Below are 10,930 nucleotides of genomic sequence, written 5' to 3'. Positions count from 1 at the left end.
GATCGACGAATTTTTTCTGATTGTCCTGATCTCTAACAAGTAATTGCTTCATCATCTACTCTAGTTTCCCCATCCCACTATTCAAATTCTTCCCACTATTCACACGTTGCTCGCTACTCGAACTCTAACCTTCTGACCCCTACTAAACGACTGATCCTGCTCCCGATTAGGATTTAGATTTGATTGGAAGCTAGGGGTGCACCGAAAGAGTGCCAATTAGAATTATAATAATTATTTTTATAGTTGTTCCAGTTTGAATTATTATTCCCATTAAACGTATTTAGAGCCCTATTCTGCCCTCCTATGAATTCTACATGCTCTTGACTCTTTAATGGACACTCTAATGTATCATGCCCCTTCTACACAACTCACATTTGTCTACCTTATCTTTGAGCTCTCTCATCTCACGGGTTAGGCTTTCTAAGGCAGTAGCCACACAAGTATCCAGGCTGACCTGGTGCATACCCCGAACGGATGAGGGTGAACTAGTGACAGAGTAGAATTCCTGTTAAGTGCTTTTTGCGCATGCTCGAACTAGGCAAAACTCTCGAAAAGATCATTACACTCTGGTGAAACCCTCCAACGCTTGTTGGTAAATGGTTATGTTATTGTCAGCCATTTGATTATCTGGAATACTTATAGGGCTTGACGGTGATGAACTTTGCGGTGATAACTTAGGTGATAAATCAAAATCTAAAGGCTTATTATCTGAAAACAGTAAACCTGAACCTGAACTAGTACTAACAGACTTCAATGGAGTAGGTCAAAGATTTCCAGGTGGTGGTCCTTGTGATCGAAGATGTGACGTAAACCTTAAAAACACACAAGACCAAATGAGTAGACTCTATAAAACACTAAAATAAAACTAAAAATAAAAATAAAATAAACTAAACTAAACTTAATATTAGACTCCTACGATTAAAAAAACAAAGCAAATAGCACGTATGTAGCAAGTAAATCTAATCAAAGCTAGTAAACGCAATCGCCAAGAGTCCCAGGGCAACAGCGCCAAAAACTTGATGTGCTAAAAGTAGTTATATAAAAGCACGTTAATCTAGACACTAAATAATAATTCTAAACTCTTAAACTTAACTAAAACTACTAACAGACAAATGTACCGGTTGACTCTAGTACAATTTAGCAAGTCCAGATATCAAACCCACAGACTCTTTAAATTACGTTAGCTAGCTAAATTAGACTCAACTATAGACACGACTATTTATTTTATATTTATTAAGCGGTGTTTTACTGAAAACTAAAATTAAAACTAAATAAGAAAAAATAAGTAAAATAAACAAAAGACAATTTGATTGATTTAAATCAGATGATGATGAAAAACCACCTAGGCTAAACTCCCCAAAGTTTCAGTCATCAATTAATCCGAAAATGCTTGTTATGGACCTGGGATCATAAAATAATCACCTAAAAGAAAACCCAAACAGGACTCCTGACCCTTCTCAAGAAGACACCTATGGATTTCTATTAAATTCTTAAAAACATCAGTTTTAATATCAGACTTCCTTACGGTTATCTAATTACTTACGAACGAGAACCTTTAAAAGAAATCCTACTTTATAGCGCGGAAATCAAAGGTAGTTTAATAAATTCATTCAACATTAATGGATAAAGCTGAAAACTCAAACCTAGACGGACTCCTTACGAAGAACTAAATTTAACAATCTTAATCAACCAAGACCTATGAAATAATCTATCACCTTACATCTTTTTTATTAGCAGCACACTTTTATTACTTTGATTAATAATATTGTTTCTATGATCTTATTGCAAATCAACCGTAACTAGTCAAAAACACACAATAGATGACCTAACAGAATACTATCATATGAAACAATTACCAAGTAAACTATGAAACAATAAAACTCATCAAACAAAATCAAGCACACATATGCATCGAATAAATAATATCAAACTGTTTACTGATTCATAAAACCATAATGAAAAGCAAATCCAAATAAAATCCAACTTCAACGATGATTCATCATAAAGCCTAGGCAGGCTAATAACTTTAGCCTAGCATCAGTAAATCAAACAAAACAATAAAAGCAGGAATCATGGTGAATAATAATAAAAAACGATAGATTAAAGGCGATAAAACACGCAGTCTTCGATCCCGCTTCAATAGTGCGTCACCGTGTGATTCTGAGCCTTCAAAACCTTCAAAATATGCAATCCTAAGCTCCAAGGCTTCACAAATTCGGCTGGTAATCGTCTCATTATGATAAGGTTAAGGTTAAACATGTTTATGTAGTGATTACAAGCCCAAAACCCCTCAAAACGTTGGAATATTCTAGAAAATAGGCCTTGTCGCGTCGCGCGACGAGGAAACGAGTCCTGGTCGCGTGTGTTGGAGTGTAAAAACTCCACAAACAACCATGCCACGTCGTGCGGCATGGGATTTATTCCTGGTCGCGTGTGGCAGCGAGGTCCCGTTGGTCCGGTTCTTTTGTTGGTCTGGTCCGGTTCAATCCTGGTTCGTTTCAATTCTCCGTTCTAGCTCGTTTCTTCTCGTTTCTTGATCTTTTCAACCATGTTTATCGACCGGAACCTACAAAACATTAAAAACATAGTAATACACAAATTCTAATAAAAAACTAACAAAAAAACAATCGAAAACGAAACAAACTATACAAGGGATAACATGCGTGTTTAGTAGTATATTAGATAAATAAAATCTCTTAGAAAAGGTCTTTTGTTGAGTAAAGGCGGTAGTTTGTGTTTAACTACTACATATGCGAATTCTGATTGGGGAAAATGCCTTTTCACAAGAAGATCCGTGCATGGTTTTTTGTCTTTTTGAGAAAATCGTTGGTTTGTTGGAAGAGCAAGAAACAGACAACTGTTTCTCGCTCTTCTTCAAGAAAGGACACGACATAATAAAATAAAATACTAAAATAATGAGGTTTTGTAAAGTTTGATAAATATAATAACCCAAAGTGAAACCATAACTTCGAAAAAAAATACATGGTAATTATCCAACCAACAAACGCGCTTTGATACTAGTGTCCAAGATTGTCGTGCAATATCCTAATCAAGACAAGGTACAAAACTTCAAGTTGACTTTATATAGTCGTTGCTTGAGAAAGCGACCCGTTTATTTTAAAAAGTAAGTGGCGTTTGTCGTTTGGTATGCAAAAATGGGAGATGGAATGAAATAATTATTATGAGGAAATGAAAAAAACGATGTTTGGTTGGCAAGTGGAATGGAATCACATTCAATTCCCTCTAAATCACCTCAAATTCATTTCATTCATCGGCTTGTTTTTTTTCATTCAATCCTTCTTTCACACCATATCACCTCCAACACCCTCCCACCACCACCACCACCACACCACACCATTTTACTTTCACCACCATCCACCACTGCCATCGCCGTCGCCCGCCACCTCGGCTACCACCCACCGCCACTGCCATCAACCCGCCACACACCACCTACCAGTGTCGCCCACCACCAACCATCGCTCCCGACCATCACCACCACTACCACCATCCGCCGCCCACCACCCACCACCCATCCACAACGAGACCGGTCCATTCTAAACATAAGGTGAACCAGGAACTCAACATTTAATATAAAATCTTAGTTGCTTGAGGATGATCGATGATTTAGTATATATTAAAAAAAAAAGAATTTAATTACCCTCTTGATATATATAAACACTATAGGTTGTTAGTTGTTACAACATAATAGAAGAAATCGTTGCTTAACCTGATCAAGACTTAATGCCTTAGATATATTTAACACTAAGGGAAAAGATGAATAACTATAGATAATATATTTAACACTAAGGTAAGGAAAAGATGTATTTTTGTTATAAAACAACTATAGCCTATTAGCAATATGGAGAGAATGAGAGAAATGATTTCTTATTCATGTCTTAATATGGAGCATGAGCCCTCTATTTATAGGCTCATTACATTGATTACATAATTAACACAAAGATGTTAAGTACATAGAGAGTCACAATATAATGATACATAAGTGAGGGTCACTATAGTAACTATAATTCATAACATATTTTATGAATTGAAGTATTTTTTTTTATTTTCTTTTACAAAATAAAGCAATTACAGAAACAAAGATGAATAACTATAGATAATACAATGTTAAAACAAATCACACAATCATTCATACATATTACAAGTAACAACACACCTGAAACTTTTATTCATACAATCTTACGTTGTTTACCCTCACAAATCTAGTTAGCATTCGCGAGTGTTTCCTCCAACTTAAACAAAGCAGTTTTCCCCCAAAACACATCTCCATTTATTATTTTCTCATCAGTTTCCCACTTGTTAATTTTAATCCTTATGCTCTCTAAATCCTTCTTGACCTCTTCAGTCGTCTTCTTCTTTCTTATGATGTCTTTCGTAAGTTCCTCAACCGCTGCAACAAAGTTACTCTCCGAATCTGGCTCAAACCCCGTCACGTTTGCATGTTCGTACCATCTCTGTGTAAACTTATACCTCTTTGGTCTGACTTCCATATAAGGTGTTCCCTTATTATCATCACCTTTAGAGTGTCGATAGTAATTTGCAATATCCAACGGCTCATAAAGTCTTCTAAATTAAGTCGCTCATCCCACATCTCAAATTCATCAGGTAAATCCTTACGCATCACCATTTCAATAACTACATCCCATATTTTAGCTTGTTCTAAACGGTTCACGTTAGCTTTAAAGTCATCTTGCTGGTTTTGACACTTGAATGCTTCATAATAATCATTTGTTCCATCACCGTGTTCTTGTTTGTACTTGAGAATTTCGTCATTCATATCTTCAATTATCTTTCTTGTTCCTTCCTGATTATCTTTCTTGTTCTCGTTTGTTTTGAAGCTTGATGGATATTTTCTCATAAATTTTTTAATCTCGTCCAAGTTTTTAACCTTTCTTTTTTCAGCCTCTTCCACCGCTAATAGACACCATTTCGCATCTACGGTTTGCAAACACAATATTTTTAAGTTTTGTTCAAAAACTCGAAATTTAAGTCAAGAAGAGGTGGCAAAATTGGTGGGTCGGGTGGGTCAAGTAGTGGGTCTACAGGGGTTTGAGTCAAGGAAGAATGTTTTTTTTTAAACGAGTCTGTTTTAGATTGACGTAAAGTATATTTTCTTTATTGTCAAATATTATTGCAAGAGTTTTAATGGACATATTTTGTTAAACTTACTCATTAAGTGCTTGAACTTATAAATCTTAAATGAAGTTCTTGGATTTTAGGTTTTACAAAAATAAATAAATGAAAATAAAAAAAAGTCCTACTTTTGCATGGTTAGATGCTTTAACTTTCTAAAGGGAAGAAAAGATCCTTTTTAATTTATATATGGTTCATTTTCTAACCTTCATAAAAGAGAATCTATTTTTCTTAATCTTTGAAATTCCCGGGATTTAATCATTCATAAAGTTGATGTAAATTTGCAAAAATTCTGTAAGGGGTCTTCAAAAATTTACCTGATCTATTTGTTGAATCAAATTATTTAGTTGGTTTTAGGTAGTAAAGTACACTTTGACATGTTTTTCTTCTGTCGTAATCTTTTCAATTTGATTCATTACCATAATCGACTCATTCATAAGTAAAACAGTAAAACAAATAAGTACTGACCAGATCATATAGCGCTTTGTTCTTGGTACGAACCACATCATAGGCAGTACCAACAGATGGAAAAAGTTGATCATTAGGGTCTTGCATATTAACCCGTTGTTCCAACTGTAATCCGTTCTTGTCTAGTTCTTCTTTATAACCAAAATTTTCATTTAAACTCTGAACTGCAAATTGAGCTAAATCTTGACCTTCATTGGGTAACTGCAAGAAATATAACATCAATTGTAGAGCAGCATTTGGGTTTTCTACAACAAGTTGTTGTCTGGGTGAAGACGAATCATTGCCCCGAGTGCAGAAAATGAATACACCGAAAGGCCTGTAAGGGCTAACTTTTACAAAGTCAACCAATAACTTCCCCTTTAGAGAATTTGCAGGACCCATAAGATCTTGTGCTTCATGGCTTGCAGCAGTTGATGCATTAATCAACACATTTTTAAAAAATTTACTAGCTCCATTAACGAGGCCGCCTTTTTGTTGGAGGAATTTAAGAATACTAGGTAGGTATTCTTGAACAGATGTTTTTGGAGCTAGCATCATACGAGGAACAATGTCATATTCCATGACAAAATGGGTAAAATAACCCGCCCATTTCTCACGCCTGACCGCGTGGGTGAGGGTCCCATCTCCTATTAGAGGGGACCTGAAGGTTACACAACCAGTTGGAAGTTTGACTTTTTGTTTCCTCATGTATTCATCAAGCAACCACAAAGTGGCAAGACTCGCTATTGCCCCACCGGATGAATGACCAGTAAATAAAATGCTTTTACCTTTTTTTACAGCTTTCTCAACCTGCAAATCCATAGTTGACTTTCATGTCAGTCGAACTTCTAAATTTTGTAAGTACAAATTGTAACAAACTACATAAATCAACTTTTACATTGAAATAGAAGCCAAACGAGTAACAAACTTTGCCGCTGGTCCCCTTTTAAGTGAAAATTTTTAGTCTTTTGAAAACTGCGTTAAAAGATAGATTTTGGGATCATAGCGTTAATATGCCTAGACCCGACCAAAATAAATATGAGAAACTTAAAAATCAACTATACCTCTGATTTGAGACCGGACTTTTTGGTCAAAAGATTCTGAAATATTTGAAGAAACGATCCGTTGACTTTGGCAAGTTTACCCTCTCCGATACGCTGGAGAGACGGAAACAGATCAACCTTAGTTTCTCCAAAATGATCACCTTGGTAGAAATCATTGATCTCCATTAATCCTTTGAATGCAATGATTAAAACCTTAATTGATGATGACGACGACGATGATGATGATGATGAAGCAACATCAAGATTCTTAGTAAGATAATCTTGATTTTTCTTGTCTTCATGAGCCTTCGTGGAAAGAATGCAAGCTGCTTTCGTGAGCTCATCACTCAGGGTTAGCTTCATTGACTCTCTCTCTCTCTAAAAGACACAGTTTTGGTGTAAGTTGAATGTGTGCATGCTCTCCATCAAAGTTGAAGTTATATAGATAAAATAAAATGATAGAAAAAATCAAGTGCTATTCAAAAAATAAAAAAGTAATAAATAAAAAGATCAAGTGGGCGTAGATTTGAGAAACTGTAAGTTTCCATGGAATTCAACTCCCACTTTGTCTTAATTATTGTACGTACAAACTCGCCTTTTGGCAATCTTGGACAGTAGTTTGTGTTTTTTAGATGGAAATTTATGAAACCCAACTATTTGAGTGTTTCATATTAGATATTGGCTGTATTTGAACACCCCTTAATCTTATTTAAACACCCAATAAGCTCTATTGGGCTTACACGATGCGTATAGGTCCAATCAAGAATGTCTTAGCCGACATTGTTGACTGCCTAGTTTTTTGTAGACATACGATACGTGTGAACCTAAACGATGCGTATAAGCAACACACAATTAGTATAGATCTAAACATGGTGTATTGCTTTAACTTTGAGGACTCATATATGTAACAATCGCGAATTTTCGAAACCTCCGCTTAAAACTTTATTATTATTAGGACGTTTGTTATTTATTAGAATCAATAGTTGTTATTTTGTTTGGTCATTGATCATTTATTTCATTTCGCCACTCGTATTAGCTTTGTTTATATTTAATAAAATATTATAACTATCCACAATGTGCAAAACTCACCCCTAAAACCAAGTTTTATCCTTCTCGATCAACATTCAAATACCATGGACCAGTTTGCAATTTGTTTGAAATTATTATTTCTTTTGTTATTCTCTTCCACCGACACCTCCTTTCCTTGATTCTTTGATCCATTATTTTAGTCGAAGATCTATGCATCATTTCATCAATCACGTGTTCAAATCCATTCTAATCATGCAAATAATAGCTAATTGACAACTAATTTGATGTTTAACAACACCAGGGCTAACCTTGATCAATTTCACCTATATATATATATATATATATATGAATATAACACAATTAAATTGACCTGCACCTTCTTCACATCATCTCGAAACAAAGCCCTAAGTCAATTGCAGTAATGGAAGTCGTTTAAGATCATTTCGTGTTCGAGTTCTGAACCGTAACCCTAGTATATCGTTCTCCATCAATTTGGGCTCAATTCTGGTAATATTTATACGACTCCTGAACGTTCTATACGAGAAATAAAAGCCCTCTGTCAATTTCAATAGACAGTGGACAACAGTTGTTCAATTGGATTTCGTTTGATTTAGGGTTTATATGGAATTGGGGGTAACATGAAACTGTGTATATAAATTTTAATTTTCAGTCTATAAACAAGTTAGACCCTAAAGCAATTGGTTGGTGTATCTTCGTTAAGACTCAGACCCGGGTTTGAGCCGATTATGTTGTTCACCCGATTGTGTTTTTATACCTGTTCATTGTGTTTTTCACTAAAACAAACAGTAAGCTAAAACACAATGAAACAAGTTCCTTCAGGTGCTTATATTGTAGAAGATGTAAATTTGTGATTTGAAAACACAATTAAAAAGCTTCAGGTGCTTATATTGTAGAAGATGTAAATTTGTGATTTGAAAACACAATTAAAAAGCTAAATAGGAAAAAAACTGTATTAAAATATAATATAAAAACTTTATGCTAAAACACAATAAAAAAATTATGCTAAAACACAAGGAGAAAAAACACAATTTGATGAAACATAATTTGCAAACACAATTCTATATTAAAACATAATTTGCAAAACACAATAAAGAATAAAGAAACACAATGACCATAGCATATAACACAATGTATAAAAAAACCAACTAACTTTTTTTATTTTTTTATACAACAATATGGTACTCACATTAAAGATAAAAAAAACGCTCGTTATTATGATGAATTTTTTTTGTAAAACGGATGTCATATAAAAAAGTTATTGGCGTTTTAAAATGATGAGGGAATTGACATGTGTCTTGCATGTGGAGAGAGAATGTTAACAAATACGTGCTATTCCATTTATACCCTTCCCCTTATTTCATCTTTAATATTTCCCAAGCTAATCTTAACCATCTAAATATAAAATTAATAGACTAGATTACTTCTTATCTTTCCTACAAAAATCTAACTTCTTATTTTAACCCAACCCTAAATATCACTATTTAAACTATAAATATACTAGATTTTATCCCCCGTATTACGGGGGTTATTTTACATTATTCATTTTTAATATTTATATATGTATATTTGGATTTTAATTTTATTTATTGTAAAAAAGTTAATAATTAATATACTTGAGGTTTGATGATGAAATGGTCTCACAAATAAATAATATGTTATAATCCGGTTTAAAAACTATATGGGTTTGGTGATACCCATTACCCGTTTATTTTCTTTATTATAAAATTGTTTCTTAATTATAAACAATATCTTTTTTTTAAATAAAATAGGATATTAATTTTTAGTATAGCCTTACTTTATAGGATTTTCATATCAACTATTTGATGAGATTAATTTTTAATATAATGAGATGTTATAACCCGTTTAAGAGCTATTTGGGTTTGGTGAAACCTTTACCTGTGAATTCAGGTCAAATTCTTGAGAAGCCTTCTTTACAAATAAAGCAATCTGATGGCTTGAGAGAATGGTTATTTTACATTTTTTGTTTTTTAATATTTATTTTTGGATTAATTTTATTTATTGTAAGAAAATTAATAGTATACTTAGGGTTTGATGATGAAAGGATTTCATAAATAAATGATATCTTATAACCCATTTAAAAGCTATTTGGATTTGGCGACCCACGACCCGTTTATGTTTTTTACTATAAAATTGTTTATTAATTATAATAAAAATTAAATTTTAGTATATCCCTATTTTATAGGATTTTCATATCAAATAATTGATAAGATTAATTTTTAATTTAATGAGATGTTATAACCCATTTAAGAGCTATTTGGTTTTGGTAAGACCCATACCCATGAATTTGAGTTAAATCAATGAGAGACCTTCATTTAAAAATTAAGTGGCTTCCATAAAAGGAGGGAGTGACCACATCGCAACACATAGGATTTTAGGGGTTTCGTTTATATATATTATAGATATAAAACTAATATTGATTTACTCGTTTAACCTACCAAACACCGTTAAAACTCTCAAATGTCTTTGTTTAAACGTCTATATATGTATGTATATGTGTGTGCGTGTGTGTGTGTATATATATATATATTATAAATCCATATACTCTTTTTTAACCTAACATAATTTAATAAACAAATTGATAAAAAATGGTTTTACACGTTTAAACAAACCTATCACCGTCAAGTTTTCAAAACAAGTTGTCGTTTAATTTACAATATATATGTAATACTTAAATTAGTTTTTCATTATTTAAAAATCAATATATAACTTATAATAACATTTAAATTGATTACCTTCTTAGTACACTTATATAAAATTAATACAAATATTTATTCAACGCCTTATCAATCTCAAATCCGTTATACACCCATATTATCATGTCTTATTTGTTATATCGTTAGAATATTTATTTAGTTGTATATTTTATAATTAGGACTTATCGTCGAGACTCCTCGTGGTCACCTATCATATCTATAAGGTGAGTAATCACATTCTCCTTTTTCCTTTTTATTCGTTTTGGGGGCATTATGCGCATTAGAAAATATTATTATTATTATTATTATTATAATATTATTATTATTAGAAATTATTATTATTATTATTATTATTATTATTATTATTATACTGAAACCAATTCCAATATTTGCGTGGTTGTAGTACTTCTCAATTGATTGTTGATTGATATATGAATTATGAGGTTACTTCTTTATATTTGGTTGGTATCTCATCCTCATCCTCATAGTATGATCATAAGCCGTCCTAGTAGACATGTCTGAATC

The 10,930-nt window shown here is 32.9% G+C and overlaps 1 protein-coding gene across 1 annotated transcript; it reads right to left on the bottom strand.

Annotated features, from left to right (window-relative positions):
* Nucleotides 1–4,217: 4,217 nt before the first annotated feature.
* On the bottom strand, nucleotides 4,218–7,004 carry LOC143635651 (protein EDS1L-like). Its single transcript, XM_077103426.1, is given in 4 exon segments — nucleotides 4,218–4,597; nucleotides 4,600–4,964; nucleotides 5,624–6,408; nucleotides 6,663–7,004. Coding segments are annotated over 4 exon segments (1,869 nt in total). The 3' UTR covers nucleotides 4,218–4,220.
* Between the last annotated feature and the right edge of the window lie 3,926 nt (nucleotides 7,005–10,930).

Source organism: Bidens hawaiensis, unplaced genomic scaffold (genome assembly GCF_021521415.1).
Source record: "Bidens hawaiensis isolate Kalapana, Puna unplaced genomic scaffold, B.hawaiensis_p1.1 tig00007641_1, whole genome shotgun sequence".
In the NCBI taxonomy this organism is placed as follows: Eukaryota; Viridiplantae; Streptophyta; class Magnoliopsida; order Asterales; family Asteraceae; genus Bidens; species Bidens hawaiensis.
The sequence above is the reverse complement of the archived record's forward strand: the minus strand, read 5'-3'. Positions and strand labels throughout refer to the sequence as shown.